The 25,521-nt window shown below is 30.8% G+C and overlaps 1 protein-coding gene across 3 annotated transcripts in view; it reads left to right on the plus strand.

Annotated features, from left to right (window-relative positions):
- Nucleotides 1–9,088: 9,088 nt before the first annotated feature.
- The window catches only part of LOC107444729 (sodium-coupled neutral amino acid transporter 7), a 65,404-nt gene continuing 48,971 nt past the window's right edge, over nucleotides 9,089–25,521 (plus strand). The window contains exon 1 of one of the 3 annotated variants that reach the window (XM_043039717.2): nucleotides 9,089–9,212. In XM_043039717.2, coding sequence (XP_042895651.1) covers nucleotides 9,206–9,212 — 7 coding nt within the window. In that variant the 5' untranslated portion in view covers nucleotides 9,089–9,205. Of the gene's footprint in view, nucleotides 9,213–13,865; nucleotides 14,207–18,365; nucleotides 19,187–25,521 lie in introns of those variants that run through there. The other 2 variants (XM_021148058.3, XM_021148057.3) reach the window with 2 other exon arrangements.

A 25,521-nucleotide genomic window follows, 5' to 3' on the forward strand; every position in this document is an offset into this window, starting at 1 on the left:
TGGAACTTACAAATTATTTTATGTTGATTGAAGATTTCAGGGGGATCGAATTTGGTTATCGAAGGTTTCATATTACTTTTATTTAAATTTATGGCCGGCTTTATCTGAACGTATTGGGTTGTTTGGAAAGTAATTTTATTTTTTCCTTAGGAAAAGGAAAAATGATTTTCTTATTGTGAATAAATGTTTTATTGAATTATTGTCCAGTCTGGTTCACTACGTTTTAGCAGTAGCGTAGCATGATTTCTAGCGCATAAAATAATTTATAGTTTGTCTATGGTAAGAACTACCCCTGCCACAAAGTCTGAGGCCGTCTGCTGCTGTGGAAACACGAATAGCGCTTTTCTTCTAGGTAACTTCTTTAAGGTAGCTTCTCTTCTCTCTAGGGCTATCACAGTAAACCGAAGAAAAGAATTTCCTTTCTCTCACTGACTCAAGCAAAAACCTGTCCTAAACAGTGGCCCCACACCCCTACTTGAAATAGTTATACCTTGTTACCATAGTCACCGCCACGGGTTCGGGGGAATGGCTAGGGGATTTCTTACTTTCAACAAACTATAGACAACTGTGACCCAAGTAAATATATTCGATAACCCGTTTCTCGTCCCCCATTTGAAATAAGCATTTTTTTTTCTTCTAATGCCCTCCTGGGGAACAACCTATGTCATACGGGCATCTGAAGGGAAGATTTGTTGGCAACTTTTCTAGGGGCACCATATTAGGTGGGCCAACGTTGCTCCTCTCCCACAGTAAGGACAAATAGTACAGAGAATGAAAGAACATCCATGCCTTGCCCGGGATTCGAACCCAGAACCTTTCTGATGCAAGGCCAGATCCTTGGCCCCAACACAGGCCGGTCGGCTTCAAATGATCGTGAACGGTCGAGTTCGACAAATTGAATCTCTCAGCAGTCTTGCGAGTTGCTATTCGCCAGTTTGCCTCAATTAATGCCTTTATTCTTTCTTCATCAGCCTAAACTGGTGCAGTGTATCCTAATCAAAATTTAGCAAACTAGTTTTGGCACAGGCAAATTATCAATACATCTCCATCGAATAATTTTTATCTTAGTTGAACATCATCTTTACCTTTCCAATAATAAAATGCCGCTTTTCACTTTCTTCATTTGAAAGGGCACCAACCAAAAACTAATGCGTGGAATCAATCGGACCTTTTGCACAAGTAAAACTTCCTGTATCAGCTTTCAAAATTTATTATGATTGTGCGGCTAAATGTGAAGTTGTCTGTGAAAAATAAAAATAAGTAAAGGCCTCTGTTGTGAAAAAAGGAAAAAAAAAACGAAATTACTCTCCGAACAACCCAATAGATTAATTAATATAATTTCATTAAAGGGACAATTATTTTGTAACTCAGTTTATATTCGTTAAAAATGTTATAAACAATATTTTAATTTTATATAAACCTACTTGGAGAGAACAGGAAAAGTTTTTTTATTTATTTTAGAAATGTACCCTGTTGTATTTACCATATTTAGAGAAATGCTTTACTTTAATGATATCAATAGTTTTTTTATTAATAGTTTTTAGAATTTTCAATTTTTGAAAAAGCGGTCACTTTTTCAAACATTGAAAGCTATATAAAACTTTTTAATTTAGCTTACTAGGTGATATCAAACATTACTTTTAACCTAATATTCAGTTAAAATTTTCTGAATAAAAACTGCTTTGTCCTGCTCTATGATGTCTTAATTTTGTCTAGCCATCTTTTTACCTTGAAGTGACAACCACTATTCATGTTCCTCCTCTTTTTTTTTTCTTTTCTTTTAATACATTACCCTAGTTTTAAACAGAATTATTTAAGGGAAAAAAAAGAGGTTATATATATTTGATGAAACATTAAAAAATTTTCGCAATAGTTCAATTTAAGGTGTAAAAATCATTGTCTTTAGTTTTCTTGCATTTATTTAAAACGCTTCAACCTGATTAACGTGAAATAAGTCCCCTATCTTGCGTCATATCACACAACACTTAATATTACTGACACGGTCTTTCTTCATTCCTCCCTCCCTCCCCTTTCAAAAGTCAACTTTCACAGCAAATAATTAAAGCCATTACACAAAAGTTACTACCGCACTATTGAAAAAGCAAAAATATTCCATTAGGAGCTTTAACAGAACTGAATTCAATCTCTGATCTTCATTGCTGTGACCTGATTAGAATTCCAAATTCGACTTCTCTTTTCACTTCGTTTCTAAACGATGCGAGGTCAGTAATTCAAATTTCGTGGTCACATTTCTGGCGCCTCGTGTAGGGAGGGATTATTGTTAGATTAAAGCAGCACCCCAGACGATCTTGTTTCATGGTCACTTGTTGAAAGAATCTTGAAGTGCTGTTTACAGTGATAATCAAAAGAAAGATATTTTATACTTCCAACTACATATAAGTTGTCTCTATTTATTTTCTATTTAATTAAGAAATCACTCAATTAATTCATATTTATAAGGCGATGCCATTTTATTGATAAGTGATTAAATTGAGCCTTTTGGTTTAAGCAGTTTGTGGATGCCCAAGACTCAACTTTTAAGCTAAGAGAACTGGAGAGACAATATAAAAGTGGAATAGAATTTGGGTGGTTCTCACCAAATACGTCAATTTAAATGTAACTGCCAGAGGAATCTAATATTGTACAATAAAGTAATGATTTTTTACAAGAAATTTTAGTTAAAACCAATATTGTTACCTTTTTTAGAATGTTTTTTGCACTACTTTTAATATCAAAGTATGCATATTTTATATATTTAAATATGCAAAATGGCGTGTCATCAGTGACATTTTTAATAATTACTTTCATTTACATTTATTGCAAGCACTGGATTTATTTCAGGGCCGTCTTAATAGCAGGTAGGACCCCCCGGCACAGAAATGTTTTGAGCTTCCATAGCAGGTCACAGAGTTAAAAAAAAAATTATTATCCCCGAAAACTCAATGAGCATAAAATAAAGCAGTTTTAAACTACGCATAATTTTTTAAAAAATGAGATTCTACTCAGTTGCAATACTCAAATAATAAAATTATTTTCAAAACGCTAGAAGCTAATTAAATTTTAAAAAAACATAAAGGTATAACAAATCAAGAAGGAAAAAAATCAAATGGCATGAAATATTTTGTCAAACTTAGCCAGTTATGAAAACATCTTTCAATGCACATCAGCCATCACTAGAGTTTAAAAGCTGCTGTATCATCGTGCTGTGTGATTCTATATTTTTCAATATAACTTTATTTAAATAATTTTAAATACTAAACAGCGAGTTGGTGGTGGTCAAGCATTTTGAGTGACACTATGGCTTAACATAAAACTTGTTCACAATAATTTGTTTTACAAGCGCGTAGGAATCTTGCAGGCGTTTGAACAGTGAGAGTGATTACCTTCAACTCTGACTTACTGAAGAACTTCATTGCATGGTGCGTAGCGTTTTGAAAATATACTTATTTTCGTTATTTAAAAGCCTTCAAAGGTGGTTTTTTTATTGGGTGTTTTTAAAAAGTGGTTAATTTTCCCTTTTCAAAAATGAGATTTTTTTTTCTTTACCGTGTCGATTTTCGCCACGGATTATGCAAAAGCGTGATTTTTACGTTGTTCTATTCCACGTTTTCACAATTCATTTAACTACAATCCTTTTCGGTGTACCATTGGTCCATAGCGTATGAAAGCGCCAATAATTTTACATGTTTGATGAAATACTTGCGAGTCCTTATGTGCGTCTACTGAGCTGGGTCCGGTGAGATTATTGCCTTCTCATGTGCATCTCTGCTGCATTTTGCAAGATATTCTCAATTTCAGACTTCATTTTCCACCCTCTGATATGGAACCGAAAAATCTCTCGATAATTTTATAATATAATCAAGAAAAGAGTTCTTTGTCAAAAACTAGTTATTTTCTCATGATTACCTAAAGTCTTTGAAAATTATTTTTCATTTTGTTAATGTATAGAGTGCTTAAAAATATTTTTTGAGGGTTTATAAGGTGCTTATTTTTTGTTGAAAGATTGGGCTACGCACCCTGCATTGGAACATAAAAAAATAGATGTCAGTTGCCTTTTTAAAGTTTTCCTGGTGATAAATTAATCAAATTATTGGTGTTTGCATGTTAATCAATCACTATCTGCAGAAAGAAAAACATAATGCACACTTCATACAATAGAATATATTTATTTTTAAAAATATATAAGACAATGTTGTTTATTCTTAGTTTTTTTAATACAATTTATAAAAAGTAAGATTTTCAAGGGCCCCGAAACTGCCCAGGTGTGCCCATGCTTGATTTATTTGCAAGTAATTATTATACATTAATTACTTACAAAACTGCATATACATTTTCATCTGTCTAATTCTTTTACTTCTAAATTGTGAAGGCGTTTCTGGAAAAGTAAACAAGGAATGATTACCAAAATATTTCGTAAAAATAAGTTTTTCTGCCAATAATTTTTATTATTATTTTTCTTTTTCCCTCTTTTTTCATTGTTCTGTAATTTTTTCATGTTTTCTCTACATTTTGAACTTATATCTATATATATATTTCATTTTTAAAATTGGAAGAAAAATATATTATAAAAATGTCCTAAAATATGCCAGAAGTGTGAAAAATATAAATTTATCATTTGCTTACGTAATAATTTTAAATAACTAATTCTACTAAAAAAGTTAGGTTAAGATAATTTAACTTAATTTTTAAATAATTATTTTATCGCATTTATGAAATAACTTTCTTCTAAGTGTAATAATCATACATATTTATTGTTGCCGTTATTATATTTGGTTCCTTGCATAAATAGCAGGAAAATTAACGAACTATCTTATTAAATTCAGGAAAAATTTGTTGATTCCATTTTTTTATTCGACTTTTTTTAAATTGTTTTTAAAAAAAAGAACTCTGGATACGCTTTATTTTTTTTTTATTGATTTACTTTTACTTATTTTTTATCTCGAGGTTTTTCCTAGCAATTTTCGCGACGACTTAAAAAGCCTTATTCTATAGCAGATTTGAATAAATTCTCAAGTACGTCAGAATTTTAAATGACCTGTCAAAAAATTTTTCAGGACATCAAAAAGTAAATCGGTGATAGGCAGAAACAAAATGGAAGCTGTCAAACTCATTCATCTTGTTGCCATTTATCATTTTTAAATTATGAAGCAATGCAGTTGTTCATGACCAATATTCAATGATCAAATGCTTACGGCGCTTAGATTGCATACTTTTTAATGCACTTTATATTTGTCTAGTTAAGTAAATAGGGGCAAACGATATTTTACAGCAGCTATCAGGTCATGGTCCCTAAAAAGTGAGACACCATGTGAATAGAATATTACATCCGGGCAGTGAACTTGTATTTATGCAAATCTGGCGGTTCCACTTTATTATCTGCAATATTCTTAAAAATACTTTCATTCTTTTTTTCCGGTTAAAAGTGTGAGTGGAAAAAAAAATGGCGAAGATTATCTTTTCTTATCACAGTTTTTAATGAGCGAATTTTCACGATTTATTACATTTCGGTTAGACAGAAAAAGAATATTATTCAAAAAAAAGAAAGAAAAGAAGAAAAAAAAAAGCTTCATGCATTCCAAACGGCTCTATATATTATGTTTTTTTTTTTTTTTTTTTTTTTTTTTTTTTTNTATCTTTTCTTATCACAGTTTTTAATGAGCGAATTTTCACGATTTATTACATTTCGTTTAGACAGAAAAAGAATATTATTCAAAAAAAAGAAAGAAAAGAAGAAAAAAAAGCTTCATTCCAAACGACTCTATATATTATGTTTTGTTTTTTTTCGTATTCAATTCGAAAAGAATAATTTGGAGAAAGACTAGAATATGAGAAATGGTGAAGATATGGAAATATGTGAAAAGATTAATTTTCATAGAAATGCTCAAGTGTGAAATTCTGTAAAGAAAAAGATAAATTGACTATTATTTACTCATGCGGATGTACAAAAAAATAATAGCATTACGATAAATAATTAACGTATTTTATTTATCGGCTCTATACCTACGAATAAAGCGGCGTTTGCAAATACTATACATTTCAATATTATTAATTTTTCATCGATCGATTACCTATTAATAGGTTATCGGTCGATTAATAAATAAATATAATTTAGCATTAATATCATGATAATGAAAGATTTGCTAATAATCCTATAATAACAAAAAGCCGGCAATTTTATGTCATACGGAGAAAAAAAAGATACTCCTATACTATACTTTTTTTTATTTCCTATGAGCTGCGCAATCAGGCTTCCCGATGAGCAGACCTAGTGCGTTCTCCAGAAGTGGTATCCACTCTTTCAGGACCACCACAATGGGTGAGATGCCGTTGACCATATTAATTTGGACGTCTAGTTTCTGCCACACTAGATGGCAGCACCGAGACTCTATTTGGATGCTAAAGTGCACTAGGAATTTAAATTTTGCCGGAAATACCAAGAGCCAATAAGGCACTCCAGGGATCTTTTACATGCCGCATAATCATACGACATGGCCGCTGAGGATTTTCTGCATCCCGAAAATCCGGTGTCTGGGCCGGCGATCGAACCCGCAGACTTGGGTTCAGAAGGCCGACGACAAACCAACTGCGCCACCCAGTCCTATACTATACTACAAGATTTTATTCTACTCTAGAATCGAATTATTTAATTTCATTGCCTTAATATGTGCGAGCACGTGACATAAGACTGTTATTCTCAACATTTCGAACTTATCTCATAAAACATTTGAGTTATTAAATCAAACATCGGGGTATTTTTTATTATTTTTTTTAAAGAAAGCAACCTCAATTGTATTGGTAGGAAAATCTCTCACGGTTAGCTAGACGGTAACGAGAGTCGGTAATCCATTATCCGGGGTTGTTATGTGTCAGTACAGTAAATAGTGAAAGTGATATATGGATCCAATATTCTATTCTGGATTGCTTGTATTGAGAGGAGAATTTGTATACACAAATCGATAGAAATTTTGCAAAGAGTTATAAGACGATTCGAAGGTTTAATTTTCGCTCGTGCGCAAGAATCTTAAGTAGCGGTAGAGTCAGAGGAGCCGTAACGCTTTGCGAAATCTCTCAAATATTAAAGTGCTCCGATATGCTAATCCATCTGTTATAAACTGCTGTAAAATGTCAACCTTATTCTTCTTGAAGCTCAACTGCTACAGATAAATGTGTACGAAACAGTTATAAATATAGCATAATTAATTTAAGACATGGGAGGTGGCACTTAAAATCGTTTTATTTGCTCACTGCAGGAAGGTAACAACTGCGAAAATTTTATGAAATAGATTTCTATGCGGAAATATTATTTTTGGTAATGCAAATACGCATCTTGCAATAGCAGAGTTTCCAACGTAGCAAAGGTTTTGCTTAATTTTGATTTTTTTTTTTTTTGTGTGTGGATTGTTTAGAGGAAATTTTCAAAATTCAACTTGTAAATAGTTATTAAGAAAACACTTTACAGAAAACAGAATGATTACCCCTTTGCCCCTCCCCTTCTTGCTCGCTACTGAAGCGACTATAGTTTGTCTATGGTAAGAACTCTCCTTGCCACAAAGTCTGCGGCCGTCTGCTGCTATGGAAACAAGAATAGCGCATTTCAGGGAGGGTAGCTTCTCTTCACTTCTAGGGCCAATACAATAAACCGAAGAAAAAGATTCCCTTTCTCTCGCCGACCCGAACCAAAACCTGCCCTAAACAATGACCCCACACCCCTACTTGAAATGGTTATGCCTTGTTACCATAGTTACCGCCACGGGTCCAGACAAATGGCTAGGGGAGTTCTTACTTTAGGCAAACTATACATTGATTTTGATGAGGGATGTCCCTGAATTCGTGCGTCAAACTTTGAGAACGGGTAAAATAAAATGCATAAAAAGAATCATTTTGGCAAATAATATGGTGTCAGAAATGAAATAGTCGAGCATAAATAAGAAATTTTTTTTCGGAAAAATTAGTACCCAAAATTTTGTTTTATATCTTTGTTATATTCTTTTAAATGATGCGTGAAAACTACTCTACTCTCCCTTATGTGCTTCCAGCATTTTTGTGATAAATGGGGTGATAAACGAAATGATTTTAATTCACTGTGAAATATTCTTTCACAATGAATTAAATGAGGTAAAACAAGAAACGATGAGATAAATAGTTTAGAAGATATATCGATATTGTGTACAAAAGGTACAATTTTGTACTTGCACTTATTTACGCGTTTTACATCGCTATACTAAAAAGTGAAGTATTGTTACTTACGTAATTTTTATCGCTTAATCAAATGAGACCAAACAAGAGGCAAAAGGGCGAATATTTTGAAGTTGCAATGTGCTTCATTCGAATAAAAAGTACTATTTTTGAATTGCATTTATTATGAATAAATTTAAAGCAATTTTTGCTGTTGACTTAAATCTTAGCTCATTCTAATAAAAATATTCCGTAAAAAATTACTTCGGAAAATATATAATATACGATCAAGTAAACTGTAGAATGAAAAGTGTGCACAAGTACACGTTAAAAGTAGTACTTTTGATATATGAAAATACATGCAACTTTTTCACTATTCTTTTTATTGTCTCGCGAATATTTTCATTCACTTAAGCGTAATAAAATACACTTGTTGAAATAACGAGGTACAAGTACACAATTGTACTTTTTGTACATGAAACCCCTTTTAGTTTCGAAACTAATCGGCTGATCATCTCGGTTTTATTCAATTCTGCTTGAGAAAACGGAACCAATATTTCACTTGCCTATCTAGAAAAATTTCAAATCATCCCCATTAAGGTGAAGCATACTGAGTCGGGGTTTGCAGATGTTTATAATGACATAAAGAAGCTTTCTGACAAACAAACAAAAAATAAAAAATTCTTGTTCATTAATTTTTCCGAAAAACACTTTTAAAAAAAACTCTTAGTACGTGGATTAAAAAGTGAAGGCGGAAAAACAATAAATTTTAAAGAAATGAAGTTCTTTCTTTAGTTCAGTTTCTAAAATTGACGTTTTAAATCGTCTGCGCGATTTTTTTTTCTTGTTGAAAAATATTGAATACGGTTACTTTCATTTTAAATGATCTATAAAACAATTTTATTAAGTTTGAATGGCATTACGCGATCTCAAAACTTCCAGTTGCTGCTGCAACTGTTCGTGAAACACCTGGCATCTTCAAATGAGTACGCTAGGCCTGTCACTTGTCTATATTTGAGCACTTTCTGTAATGTTATGTAAGTAAAAAAAAGAACTTTAATTTTTCATTTTTATTTATTTATTTTTAGTTTCCATAGCATTTCTAGTCTTTTAGCTTATACTTTTTATTTCTGACCTCGTTTTGTTATACAATAAGAATGCTTTTTTACGTGCATTTTACCTACACTTACAGTTTGACTCAGGAATTCAGAGGCACTCTGTACGTTATTAATTTATCAACAAAAAAAGCATCTTTTATAATAAGTTCTTGTACAGTATCGGTATTTCAATCAAAAAAATTTTGTTATTTTGTTTGATTTCATAATTTACCTAATTCATAGTTCGAACTCCCATGCTTGAAGATAAACTTTTAACAAGTTAGGTTTTCAGAACGTAAAAATCCAATAATTAGAAAAAGTTGTTTAGAGTAATATTTTTTGACTCATTATGCGCATAAACCAATAATGCAAAGTGCTCTTTTATCTCTATCTATAGGCTAATTTTTAGAGCCAGTATGAGAAAAACAATTTTTAGTTCTGTATTTTCCCTAGTTTTGCGAAAAGATTCAAGATAGGAGAATATTAAAACGTGTAATCATGCTGACCATCTTGTTATAGGTTTCTTACAAGTGTCATGTTTTTTTAATTATTATTTATTTCTTGTACAATCCGAATACTTTTAAAATTCTGAGAAAAATCTAACTATCCATGAAATGTTTTATTTGAAAGTTTAGAATAACTTTTCGGACATCATGTACATATTTAAGATTGAGAATCGTTTATATACACATTAGTTCAATTACTCTTTCCATGAATATATAACAGAAGATTCCGTTTTCATTTTATATCGGGTTGAGTAAAAAGTTTTCCGCCAAAGGGAGATACCTCCGCGCTAACAGCAGCCATTCCCGTGGTAGTCAACTTTTCTCTAAATTGGTTTTCGCATTTCAAAACTGAAAGTTGGAACTACACAACTGTGTAATTTGTTTGTCATAACTTTATCTGGTGCACCAAAAAAGTGCTTAAAATGGAGCTATCACGTCAGCAGATCAGAACGACGATTATGTAACCATGAGTTTCGAAATAAACTTAGTGCAACAGAAAGGTACAAAATTTTTTTTAAAGTTTAGGTTTCAATACTGTTTCTTATGATACAATAAAAGTTTAGTTTCAAAAGTTTAAAGTTGAGAATTTCGGCACTGAAGATGAACCACGTTCTAGCTGCCTTATTGAGGTTGATTGTGACCAGTTAAAGCAAATCATTGATTAAGACAGAAATGTTTCAACACGAACCATTGTGTCAGAGCTTGACGTTTAAGCAATAAACAAACAATAGTTAATGCTTTCAAACGCATAAATCTAACGTTTAAGTTTAATCGCTGGGTGCCTCGAGAAATGACTGCTGAAGACAATAGCCAGAGACAAGCGGCCTGTTTGGCTTTGCTCAGAGATCAAAGAAAAGAGAACATTCTGGATAGAATTGTGGCCTGTAATGAAAAATGGGTATACTACACCAAAACAAGCCGTAAAGGAGGGTGGTCAGCACCCGGGGAATCGGCAGGTTCGGTTTGCAAAACGAACACTAACAAGAAGGTCCTTCTCTGTATCTGGTGGTATTTTCGTGGAATTATCAATAAGAAGTGCCTGAAAGGCGGGCAGGCAATCAACAGTACAATATGCAGTAATATACTAATTAGAGTTAGCGAAAAACGAAAAAACGATTTCATAAGGTACGTGGTTCTCTTTCATCAAAATAACGCCCGACCACATGTTCGTGCAATGACAGACTGGAAGCTCTACATGCTATAGTGGGATTTGATGCAACATCCACCATAAAGACAAGGCTTGACGCCTTCGGATTGCTATCTGTTTTCAAATCTGCAGTTGTATCTTGATGGCACCCATAAGTGCTTAGTAAATGAGGCCGATAGTGTTCTGGACTCATGCACACCACAGTTATTCGTAGAAGGGGTGGAAAAGTTGCCAAAACGCTGGCAGACTATTGTTTATTTAAATGGAGGTTACTAACCTCATTAGCTTTGCTGATTTTGTATGTATTTATCATTTTACAATTTTTTTCCCGGAAATCTTTTTACTTAACCCCACATATACAACAGCTTATGCATATAATTTTTAAAAAAAGGGAAGAAATGTTTAAAATCTATTTTTAAAGTTCTTAGAATGTTATACATCATGCAACTTCATTTAAATACTACTAAACAATTTAATGTCAATGAAACTTTTAAGCAAGTTTTCAGTAATGTAGCATTTCTTTAAAAACCAAATATTTCAACCTAAACAAAGAAAAAATTTCTGCTGTCTAAAGAAAATATTTTTTTAGACAGGAAAAAAATTATTAATTCTAAAAAAAAAAATGTCTTCTAATTGTCTAATTCTTTGTTCTGAAAATTTATAACAATAGAACTCAAAGACGTGAAATGTTTCATTTGTTTTACTAAGCAAACTAAGTTTACATTTGTTTAAGCAAACTAAGAAAATATTTGTTAATCTTAATTATTATCGAAGAATTTTCAGGTATAATTTATATGGAAAACATTTTTTCAGTTTCAAAAATATGAGTACAACACGAAAAAATAAAATCCATTTTATATTAGAGTACAATAAATAATAATTTTGCGTTTTTATTCTGTTGTGATAGGAAGTTAAATTACCGAAATTAAAATACTGAATAAAAGTACATAACGTACATTTAGAATTGTTTCTTTTTTACAGTGAACAATTCATGTTATAAGAAAAGTTCATTAAGTCGATTTATTTTAGGGGAGAAAAATATAGTAGAATCCTGTAAAAATGAGGGATTTTTTAATTAATTTTGCAACGATCGTGATAAACTTAACTTAATACATTTTTTAATCGTGTTATACGTGTTTTAATCTTTATTTTATCATGCAACAAATACAAAAATTTAAAGAATTAGCGCTCATATAATACTATGCTTATAGTCTATTTTTTTTTAAAATTAGCCATAATTTGCTATGCTCATACGTTTAAAAAAATTATCCAAATTTGATTCCATTTCGTTTTTTTAAACAACATTAATATTGTTTCCGTTGCACATAAGATTCTTCAAGAAAAAATTTTTTTTCTTCACAAAATGGTGAGGTCCTGTTGGAGCTAAAATGTTCGACCTAGAAACTGTCGAATTTACATAAGATATTTCTTCTTTAATTCTATACAATATCATCTTAGTTGGCCAGACAGCACAATATAGGCCAATGTCTTCTTCTAAAGATTTCTCCATGAAGACTTCCGCTTCATCTTTGATCTCCAATTCTTTTCATTAATTGCAAAAAAATCTGACTCCACCGAGTCAGCCTATCTCAACAGTGGCCTTCCCAGTTTTCTTGTTCCAGTGGGTCTAAAAAGCAATATCTTTTTTATTGTATTGCCATCACTCATTCGAATCACGTGGGCTATCCAATTCATTCTATTTCTTTTTATGTATTTAATAATATCGGGTTGTTTATAAATTTTGTACAGATCAAAGTTAAATCTCCTTCTCCAGTTATTGCTATCATTTACAGCACGATATATAGGGGAGAGTGGGGTCAATTGTAACAGGGTACGATTGTAACAGAGCAAAAATTTCGAGTCTCGGGTTCTAGATTTGGTTCCTAGGTGGCGCACAAGGTGTATTTATTAAAGTAAATTTGTTTAAACAAAAAAAAAATTATTAACCGAATATGTAAGTGGACACCTTGATTAACATTTCAATAAAAAAAAGATTAGTTTTGTTAATTAACTAGCATTGTTTTTAACAAATGAAGCTGAAATGGCGTCTTGGGGACGATTNCTTCCCAGTTTTCTTGTTCCAGTGGGTCTAAAAAGCAATATCTTTTTTATTGTATTGTCATCACTCATTCGAATCACGTGGGCTATCCAATTCATTATATTTCTTTTTATGTATTTAATAATATCGGGTTGTTTATAAATTTTATACAGATCAAAGTTAAATCTCCTTCTCCAGTTATTGCTATCATTTACAACACCTAGTATATTCCGCAAAATCTTTCTCTCGAATATTGCGATACAATTTTTCCTCCAGTTTTGTCATTGTCCAAGCTTCAGAAGCATATGTCAAGACTGGTCAAGAAAAAAGGGTTATGACAGAAGCATATGTCAAGACAATATGTGCAAAACTCTTGGCAGTTCGACAAACTGATAAGAGTTTTCTACATCTTGGTCAGTTTGACGAACATCAATTCAATATTTTGGTACAATAATCTTCAAGGAATTAACTATTCAAAAATGCGAGAAAAAAAATTACTCTTTGGTAATTTTTCTGTGTTATTCGCTTTTTTAATTCTACATTACGTTTCTAGTTGATTGAAAATTGTATAAATTATAATTTTTCTTTATTATTAACAAGTTATTTTTTCCCAAAATTACCAAAAGCTGTGGAGATAATCTCATCCTCCAAACAATATTTGCTTCGCATGATTGAATTTACAATATCAATTTATAAATATTACGCGATAAATAAAAATTAAGATTAAAAAAAATATATGAAGTGAAAATCAATTATGTAAGAGTAAGTTGAAGACCTTTTATCAGTAAGAACCATATGTACCGTTCTCATCATTTTAATTTTAATAAATTAAACTAGGTAAATGCTTGGTATCTATTTATGTCATCGTTATCTCATTATTAAAAATAAATCTATTGCAATCAGAAAAGATAAGTCTTATTTTATTCGTAACTAAAATTTTACCACTTTAGTTTTATAAAAATTGAAATCAATTTCAATATTGATTAAATAATATAATAGTGAATTTTGTAAATTAATTTAATACCGTATTTAGTTACATTATTGGTTCTCCTCTTTAAATAGTGTTTACTAAAAAAAAGAAAAATTGGAAGATATAATTCGATGTTCGACCAATATTTCAACTATCATAAACGGTCACATAATCATCAACACGGCTGACAGATGTCATATCATCATTGGTCATTTGAAATCTCAAAGTATGACTATTTCTCTTTGCGGTCATGTGAATTTGTACCTATCGAAGGTAAGAAAGAATTTAAAAATGTCCAAAACAACTGTCCTTTATATTAGTTTTTACTCAAATATTTTCTTATAATAATCGCGACTGATTAGTCTGATTAGTCCGCGATTGATACATTTAAACTATCCACTGACTTATAATTTAATAACTCATATTCTTAAAAAAAAAATTTAAATACATAATAATTTTTCTAGAATTAGTTTCTTTTTAAGACCATCTATACAGCTCTAAAACAAAGCTTTTGAATTTTTCACAGTTTTAAATACTATGTTTTTAGCTAATTTTAAATCAATATAACGGCACTAGTATAGGCCGCTATACATAATTTAAGAGCATTTCACTAAAATATGATAATTTTGTATCAAATAAACTTATCCGAAATTATTTGCTGTTGCACTCCTGAGGACAGTTGTGTTTAATCCCTTCAGCAATAGCAGAATAAGAAAGAAGCGCTTTCCTATGACCGCATACGTACTAAAAAGTAAGTAAATACGAGAGTTGAAAAATTTAATATGAGACTTGAGAGACCGAAATTGAGATCGCGATAGCATGATATTGAGCTGCTGGAGTCCGAAAGGCTCGTTTCATATATGATACTGAGAGTCGTGAAGGAAGAATCCCGTGATCACGTATATTTGATTACGGTCTTGAAAGGGTTGATTTGTGAAGAAAAAAAAGACTTAATTATTTGTAACTAAAAATAACACTAGATCTGAGTGATTTTCATCTATGTCTATCTAATCAGATAATATGTCTCACAATTTTGGAATAGAGTGTAAATTATTGTCTGTGCCATTCATTTAACAATATGCTTTCTTTTTCCGAAATATTAGGTCGCTTTTGTGGCTGTTTAAGTAATCAGAATTTTAACCAGTTTCCGATGAACTTGAGTTCTGAATTCTACGAATGGAACTCAGTGTTTGATCGCAATATTAATTTCAATTGTTTCCAAACAGCAACTAGGAGTATCTATCATCTTATTAACGCTAACGAAATTTATCTTCAAACCAATTTCGAGTTGCTGTTTTTTTCCGACTGGCATAATGCTAAATTTCAACTGGAGCTTTGTGCCTCATACTAAAATAAATTCGAATTGTTTCCTACATGGTGAATACAAAATTTATCGTGAATAGAAATTTCGTACACTTTTAAACGTAAGCAAATTAAACGACACAAAATTGAAAATAGTGAAATAAAATAAGATGAAAACAGCGTTTTTGGTCTGACAAAAACATAGAAAAGAAATTTTTAAAAAAAAACTGATAACTATTTTCTTTTTTTAGTTTACTTGAAGAAGAAAAAATACGCAATTTTTAAATTTTTATTTTATTTCATCATTTTCTTTTTATTAATATTGCTTCATTATTTTTTTTATTAATATTATTAAATATTATTATACATACATTTTTGTTAAAAGTTTTAAAAAATAATAATGAAAAAATGCACGTTTTCATTATTTACAAAAATAATATCTTAATATTTTAAGAGGTTGTGTTCGAAAGGACAAAAAGATTCCTCTTAGTGTAGCACTTTTAAAACAATGAATTTTCTTTGTTGAAAAGAAGTTAAGCAACTTAGCCACTAGAATATTTTTATCAAATTCTTAAACTATATATATTTGGATGTATAATTAACAAATTCCTGTTTGAAACAATAAAGGATTATCTCCCAATCGAAGAAACATTTATCTCCTATATTGCTTGATAAATATTTATTCTACATTATTTAGTCTCTTATATTGTCAGGGCATTAAAAAAGTTTCCAGGCTTATGATATTATCCTATGCATCCTATGTGAAATAGTTAAGCAAGTTTGTTTTTTTTTAACAGATTTATAGAATGGCCTTGCAAAAATTTGAAAGTATAATCCCTTTTTTAATATCTGAAATTATATTTAATGAACCAGAGAGCCCATTTAGGTAAAATTTTGTCAATGTCAGCTGTTCCCAAAAGACGTTCCGCGTTGAAGGGTCACAGGGGTTCCGAGAATGAGGACTTTTTCTAACGATTGATGATTTTTGAAATCTGTAATTATATCTTATTAATAATTCATTATTTATTTAAGATTTTAGTTCTAAAAAACCATTTATGAAAGAAACTATTAAGAAATTATTTCTTAGATACTATTTTCATCAAAATAGCAAAATTTAACAATACATATGTATTTTTTCAAATAACAATACATCGAATAAATTATGAAAAGAATATGCATAGATAATATGTTGCGTTAATATATCTCATCGAATTTTCCAATTACAAAATAAAATAAATAATTTAACGTTAGAGAAAAGGATTTTTCTGATATCCACTCTCATCATTTGTGACATTTTTTCGTTTTCTTCTTAACGAATGCCTTAATACAGTTTGTTCTCTTCATTTTCAACTTACGCGTACATTAAAAACAATACAGTACTAGACTAGATGCCGCCCTGCTAGTTAAATGATCTGAGGAAAAAATTTATTTTAAAGCTACTATTAATAAAACAATGAGAAAGTTTTATTTTTATTTTTAAAAAATTAACTATTTTCAAAATGATTGGTTGTCTAATCAAAGATAGTTAATTGTAAATTTAATTATTATGCTTACCATTTTATAATCATCGTTGAACAGCCAACCCAATTTTTTGTTCCTTCTTCCCTTTTTTTTAACGACTACTAATGTTTAACTCCGCAGCCTTGTAATTTTGGACCCAATCCAGAATACAAGGGAACTCCTGGATCAAGTATTGGGAGTTATTTGCCTTCGTGGAAGACTTTTTAATTTAACTAACCCTCATTTGCATTACATGGAGAGGAAAACCTCTCACAGTTCACACGACAAACGGGGACTCTATCCTATATCCCGTCTATCACTGGGGATATTTTATGTCAGTGCTGTGGTCGGTGCAAGCCCGATGCGGAATTCGTATCGACCAGCCATTACGAATTTGATTCGAACTTGGTTCCCCTCATTAGAAGGCGAACGCTCTATCCCCTGAGCCATCGCGGCTCTATGCTCTCAATTGCTAATAAACTTATTGATGAATACGAGATTCCGTAAACAGAAGGGCGACCATTTAGGATTACATAGCCGAAAAAAATTGGGAACCACCGACCTATATCGTTCCAGTGAATTTAAAAAACTCTAACCAGTGGTCCGCAAAATAGTCGAAGAACATCTCAAAGATACATCAATGCATACAGCGAGAATCGTACCCTTTACCTCATTGCCTTAGAATGTCCGGGAAAATTGTCTTGGGAATTTTCGATCATACTAGCTGGAGATTTATGCATAAATGACTTATATAGAATTAAAAGCTTTTATTTCATCATTTATGTGAATTAAATATTGTTCACAGCGCAATCAAGGCAAGCTTTCTTTAATTATAAAACTATAATCAATGATAAATATAAAAAAAGGCTGGTTGTTGTTGTTAATTTACGTCGCACTAGAGTTGCACAATGGGCTATTGGCGACGGTCTGGGAAACATCCCGGAGGATGATCCGAAGACATGCCATCACAAATTTGATCCTCTGCGGAGGGAATGGCAACCCCGCTTCGGTAGCCCGACGACCTGCACGCGAAGTCGAGCACTTTACGGTAGAACAGTTTAAGAGGACCCATACCGCACACCCTCGGTCCCTACGCAGGCTGATCCAAGTGGTCACCCACCTGCACACTGACCCCAGCCAGTGATGCTTGACTTCGGTGATCTGCTGGGAACCGTGTCTTTACGATCAGTCCACTGCGGAACAAAGAAAGGCTGGATAACTCAGTTTAGACTGAGACAGAGAGGGCTGCAGGTTCGTTTTTCAAAATCACTGAAAATCCTAATTCAACGCGAATAGCAAATGGGAGCGTAAATTTGGATTAGCTTTGGTAGAGTGATTGATTGGATGGATGCATTGTTCAATAACGCAATAATTGGAATCAGCTACATCGCATTAGAATTAAAACGATACAACAAACTCGAAATAGCACTCGGTGGTAAAAACTAATCTTGAAGAAGAAAAATCTCAAAAAAGAAGAGAGGTCACTGGGTCGTTAGACCCGTTTTTCCTAAAAATGTCCAACTCCCCGTGGTGCAAACTTTTTAGAGGGAAGCCTGCATAAAATAAAATATAATTTTTTTCTCTACCCTTCGAATGTAGTTTAAAAATCAAACCTTCCAAGTATATTTGCATTGAAAGATAGAGAGTTGTGGAGGAAGAAATAGTAGAACATCGTTAGTTGACCTTTCAGAGAGTTTGACCAGACGAAATTTAAGCTTCACTCATTTTCTTTCTCTTATTTTTTTTCCTCATCCAACTCGATTCAAAAATAATTTTATACAACTCGGTGCTCACTTTCACTTCTTCCCCTGCCGGCAGGCCTGTTTGTCAAGGTTTTCTTTTTCTACTTCTTCAAAACTGAAAAAAAGGTTTTTAGGCCGCAGCAGCAGCAACAATTTGCTCTTTGCATTCATACAGAAATGAAAAACGAATGCTCCAATCACTATTGGGAAGAAGAAAAAAAAGTCCATCAGTTAGTGTAGTAAGGGGACGACATAGATAATGCGCTTAATTGCCTGATTAGATCGAATCTTTCGCCGCCTAGTTCACCCCAAGGTTCAAAAATCGTCACCACGTGATTGTTCATGGGACCTCGTGTTTTCAGTTTTGTGAACTTAGCGTAAGAAGTCTTGTCCGAATTTTCGTCTGGATGTAGCTGGAATTTTCGAAACTGTTTTGCGCTGCTTGTTTTGGCTGTGCGTGAAATGGGAAGCATGTTTTTTCAAGAAAGCTTCACCAGTAGCGTTGATTTTCCAACTTACATACCGTGGCAAACTTTATCTTCGGATCTTTCGGACAAATTAAAGCATGGATCGATCCGAATTAATCGGAGCAATAGAGTCGAATATGCCACCATACAAGAGGAAGGCACGCCTTTACTCGAGAACGGAACCCGTAAGGGTGATGGACCCATTACTGATGGTTCAATTGTTACAGAAGCAGTCAAAGGAGGTGAGTGCTAAAATTAGAAAATTTCAAAAATGCTTTATATTTTCTGATTGAACAAAAATCTCTATGTACTATATAATTAAAGAACCACAAATGCAGGCTCAGATTTACATCTGACTACGCATTACAAGCAACTTAAACGTGTACAATTTGAATTACGTACAGTTTACCCATTTTGTACAATGAACAAAAAAGCATTTTTTTTGGTAAGATTTTGCACAATTTTCATTTGATTATATAAAATATCAGATCCTGATGTGTTGGACATTATTGTAACGATCCGTCAATTTACAGGATTATAAATTAATCGAAAAATTAAAAAAAATTGCTAAGATACCATCTTAATTTGTGAGATAAAATTGATAATACTTTTTTTCATATGAGGAAAATTACATCCGATTGAGCCTCAAATTAATGCTTGAAATTGTCTGTGAGACTCATCAACTGATGACTCTCAAATTAGAACTTGTTTCATAAAATAAATAACCAGTTAAATTTTCCCAACATTCCTTAAATATGTCAAATTAAGCTTTTTTTGATTTATTTTTTATTATTGATCCATTAAACTATAAGGTTATAAATTTGAAAAATGGAAAAACATGTAAGATGTTATCTTAATTTGAAGGATTAAACTTAAAAGACTATTTTCAAATTCGGAAATTTACATCAGATTGAGCCTCAAATTAAGGCTTGAAATTGTCTGTGAGACTCATTAACTGATTACTCTCAAATAACTTGTTTCGTAACATAAATAATCAGTTTAATTTTCCTGACATTTCTTAAATATGTCAAATGGAGTTTTTTTTATTTATGTTTGATTGATCCATCAAACTATAAGATTATAAATTCGAAAAATGAAAAAACATGTTAAGATGTTATCTTAATTTGAAGGATTAAACTTAAAAGACTATTTTCAAATTCGGAAATTTACATCAGATTGAGCCTCAAATTAATGCTTGAAATTTTCTTTGAGACTCTTCAACTAATTACATTTAAATTAAAACTTGTTTTATAAAAATAATCAGTTTAATTTTCTCAATATTTGTTTAAAAAAATTATTTTTGTCTGTTTGATCCATCAATTTACACGATTATGAATTATTCGAATTATGAAGAAAATTAATATACTGTCTTAATTTGAAGAATAAAACTGAAGATTACAAAGAATTAAAGATTGGAAAATTACACCTGATTGAGACTCAAATTAAGGCTTGAAATTATCTTTGAGACTCATTTACTGATTACTCTTAAATTCGAACTTGTTTCATTAAATAATCAATTTGTCTCCATGATTCCTTAAAATAAGTGTTTTTTTTTAATCTGTTTATTGAAAGAAAAATTTTGAATCTTTTGAAATAAAACTTAGTAATTTAACTATGGTAGGAGAAAAATCCTTCACAATTATAAATAATTTTTTAAGAAATTTTAAATTTAAATAAACTGCAAATTTACATAATTATAAGAAAAAATTGTACGATTTATTTTAATGACTAGATATGCTTAAAGTATTACAATTTGAAATAATATATTAATATTATTCGAATATATTTTATTGCATAATAATTATAAAGTGCCTTGTGAAATAATAATTAGCAATTTTACTTGAGCACAATAACTGTTAATATCTTGTTGGATTTCCATAAATCTATTTTCTTAAAAATATTCAATAAATACTAAATAAGTAAAAAGTACTCTAATTATACAAAAAGAAAACTGATTTATATTTTTAAAAAAATAGTAAAATTGTACGAACGCCATGGCGTACCACATGTTCACATGGTTTGACTCTTAACATGTTTTTTAACTTAACGGATCACTGAATGTCATCTTTCTAAATCCTAACCATATTAGTGATACCTATCAGTAGCTTTATTTTTGTAAATGTTGCCATTCCGTTCATCTTGATTTTGGAACCAAATCAGACGCTATAAGTTTTTCATTTTGTATAAGTTCGTGGTTTTCCTCGCTTGGCACCTTATCTAGGGATTTCTTTTCTTTAGGTAGACGTGGATTTCACAACTCTAACGCCTAGTTATCTCTTATTTTTGTAAAAATATCAGACTTAGTTTATAGCGCCATTTCATTTAAGCTACAGTGTAACGAAATGTTGTTTGAATTTTGCGCAACATAGCAAATAAAAAAAAGAAAAGAAAACAGATAATTAAAAAAGATAATTTTAAAAGATAATTTTAAAAGATAATTTTAAAAGATAATTTTAAAAGATAATTTTTTAAAAAAAATTTAAAAGAAATAACTTTCCGCCTTGTTTCATTTTTCCCCCTCCAGACTAAAGGACTAATATTATTAGTCTGAAGACTAAACTAACGGAAGCTAAACTAAACCAAAATAAAAGGACTAGCAGTAATTCCCAACTAGTGGTCAACAAAGTTGTTTAAAAAATAAAATAATCCCAAAAAAATAAAAATTAAAAATATTTTTGAAAATAAAAATGTTGTTTTTCGCTTTATAATTATTAAAAAGTATTAAAATCGACAGAAATTCTTAAAAAAAAAAAAAAAAAAAAAAAAAAAAAAAAAATTACGTTCGGGATCGAAACGCATAGCATTTTATGCCCTCCCTTAAATTCTAATATATTTTTTTAATTGAATATATTTTTTTATAGCTTTCTTGAAAGGTTTGATATTATGAACTACTTTATGTATATTTATTATTTCATACTCATTTTTTATATTGTGTTTCAAATAACGCAGATTTACTTATTAGTGCCCACGCACCATTTTTATATCTTATTTTTGTAAAAATATACGACTTAGTTTATAGCTCCATTTCATTTAAGCTACAATGTAATGAAATGTTGTTTGAATTTTGCGCAACATAGCAAATAAAAGAAGATAAAAAGATGATTAAAAAAGATAATAACTTTTTAATTATCTTTTTTTATTATAAACTTCTTTATATATATTTATTATTTCGTACTCATTTTTATATTGTGTTTCAATTGATGTAAGATTAACTTATTAGTGCCCACGCACCATTTTTAGGAACAGTTTGAAATACACTACTCTGAGATACTATTTTTTCGACCTTATTTCTAAGTATTTACATTTTTTTTTAATTATCAATGACAGCACAGTAAAACATTTGATTAATACTGTGAATTCCGTTTCATTTCTATGTTCAACTCCAAAGAATTTTTCACAACTTTAAAAAGTGATATTTTGTTTAATTTTCGTTTTTCGAAACTAATTTATTAACGTTTAGTAAATATTTAAGTAAATAAAACTGTAAGAATACTTTGTTTCTTAACATCTTGTTCGTGGCTTAGGTTTGAGGAATTTCTAATAGTGACGTAATATTGCCTGTTAGTGCTGTATAGCCGATTCCGGCTATTCTGCCATCAGCATTGACATTAGACTCAGTGTTCTATAATTCGAACATTTAAATTTTAAATCAAAACTAAAAACATATGCTATTTTGAATAATTAAATGGGTGTTAAGAATATTTCTATAGAGTGTAGTTTGAAAAAATTGTTTTCTAAAAGAAATACCAAAGAACCTTAATTATTCTCTAAATTAAAATTTAACCTAGTAAGGCTTATGTCACAATTTTGCAATAACATTCTGTGCTTCATTAATGAATGTCACGAAATCTTTTGGAAATTTACTTTTATCTTAAATACTTAGCTTTATTTGAATTATTTCGAAAATTCCTAATATTTAGAGATGTAATAAAAAATGTGGAGAAGAATATCTAAATAAGAATCAAAAATTAAGTAAGATCTGAAAATAATTTTTCCATTACTGTCCCAAAAATGTTATCTAAGTAAAGCTCAATTAACTTATTAATGATTATACAAATTTGTACACTTCCTTTCTTTAATTAGTGCATAAAAAACGACTATGGTTTCTGATTTATATAAATATGCCACATTATCGCATAAAAATATACTGAAATGCTGCATTATTAATGAAATGCTTGATACGTGTTATCATTTATAAACCTCTAAAGGATATAAATGCCTGAATTTAATTTATGTTATACTTATCGAAAAATAATTTTTAGAGCTTATCTTGCATTTTTGGAACCCAGCCTAGTAAGCGTAACACCCTGCGACCACAAATGGCTTAATCTTAGGTATTTAAAACCTTGAGTATCCCAAAAATATATATTGTTAGACTTGTCAATTATATAACTATCCGTGAATATTCGTATTTAAAGGAACGATTCGAAATTTCGTTACGCACAAAAACGAGTTTCAAATTAAAAGAAAGAGACCTTGGTTTTTTTACAACAGTGTCTGCCATAAGCTATTCGAGACACGATTTATTCTGTGAATATAAGTTTTGTTGTGTTAATTTTAACAAAAAAATTCATATTATTACAAAAAATTGTGTTTAGATTAATTTAATTTAAATTTATTATATTAAGGCTATTGTTTTTTTTTTACGTATGACATAATTTTTGAACGCCTCTTCCAATAATCTTATATAATGAATTAACTTTAATAATTGTATAACTTGCTTTAATAACCTAGTGTTTAATAACGTTTATTTTTATAATTCTTGATCTGATGTTCGGGTTTTAACGTGCCGAGATGCAAATTTAATACTTTAATTAATTAGGTCGTGCAGACATTTTAATACATTAGTGTTAAAAAATCGGTTCCTTTTATTAAAAAAAGTGCTAAACATTATTACAGATATTTCTCAGCTTAGTGGGAAAGTTTGTTCTGGTGTTAACAGAGTTTGGTTTTAGTGTATGATTCCTGATTTACTAAATTTTATTAATTTGAAATTATTTTTCCTACCACTAAGCAATTTAATATACACCGAAGAGCCATTACATTATGACCACCCTCCATCTATAACAATGGGCTCGCCCAGGTTTTCATGGTTTCTCGCCTAGGAACAATGTTTTCATGGGGCACATTAGGACCCATAATCTCATAGAACAATCCCTGGCGTCTGTAAGCTACTTGAACATAGTTGCAGACCAGGTTCACCACCCACTCATGGCAACAGTTATTCCTGCGGGGGATGATGCTTACCAACAGGATAATGCACCATGTCATAAGGATCGAATCATCGAGGAACATTCCAGTGACTTTCAAGTCATGTCTTGGCCCCCCAAATCACCTGACCTTAATCCAATAGAGCATTTGTGGTCCTACTTGGAAAACCAAATTCGTGCTGCCACGCTACCCCCTCGCAATGTGAGGGAATTGCAGGGCCAGTTGGTGAGTGCTTGGTACCAGATACCTCAGATTACCTATCAGCCCCTTGTGGAATCAATGCCACGGCGGGTGCTAGCAGTTTTGAGGGCTAAAGGTGGTCCTACATGTTATTAGTAGAGTGGTCATAATGTAATGGCTCTTCGTTGTATGTAAAACACCACTTAATGGTATTAATTTTGTCGTAAGCTTCTTAAGGTTTAGGTAAAATTATCCAAAATTCTGCAAGTTTTTATTTCCTTTCTCAATCACTTTACAAACTAATGAGGAGCAGTTGGATTTATCTGTTAATTATTTATAGCCTCTCTTACTTAAACTATATTTTTTATTCTGTTTTATTTTGAATTCTAGATTAAATGAATTAAAGGCATAAAAATGTTATTCATTAATTATATTAGAAATTAATCGTGTAATACTATTTTACTAACATTTTATGTTAAAGAGATTTAATCACATTAAAGCTTAGATACATTAAACGCTACAGTATATATTTTTTAATAAATTATATTTACATTTAAATAAATTGTACGCAAAACTGTGTTTAGCCAACTGATACAATTAAAAAGATGACTACAAAATAAATTGAACATAATAAACCAATATTAAGGATTACCGTTTCACACTTTCGCTATAAGTAATCCCTTTGGTAAAATATATTTAACGAGTTTTTACTAATCAATAATTAAATAAGAATTTCAAACAAAAAATGTTTAATGGATGAAATTGTTATGGTAACCGAACAAAATGACCTTTTTTCTGTTGGTATAAACCAGGGGTCGCCAAACTTTTTTGATTATCGACCCCTATATAATTTTTCGAAATCTCCATCGACCCCCGCAAAAGTAATTTTCTGTTAATTAAAATAAAACTCTATTAGATACTATGTTTGTACATTTATTTTTTGATTTTAAACATTTATTAAAGTAATAGTACGTTATGTAACAATAGTTTTATGAAAAATATATTAATATTGAAATTTAAATACCTTATTATTAAATAATAAGTAATTATGCATAAGTAGATATAATAAGTAAAGTAACTAAAGATTTACTGCTTCTTGATCAATAAGATGGGTGGGCCTGGTGTTTTTTTGCAAGGTTCGCTATATTGGGTTCAAAATTGGTCAATTTTAATTTTCGTCAAAATT

This window comes from Parasteatoda tepidariorum, chromosome 4 (genome assembly GCF_043381705.1).
Source record: "Parasteatoda tepidariorum isolate YZ-2023 chromosome 4, CAS_Ptep_4.0, whole genome shotgun sequence".
Lineage (NCBI taxonomy): Eukaryota > Metazoa > Arthropoda > Arachnida > Araneae > Theridiidae > Parasteatoda > Parasteatoda tepidariorum.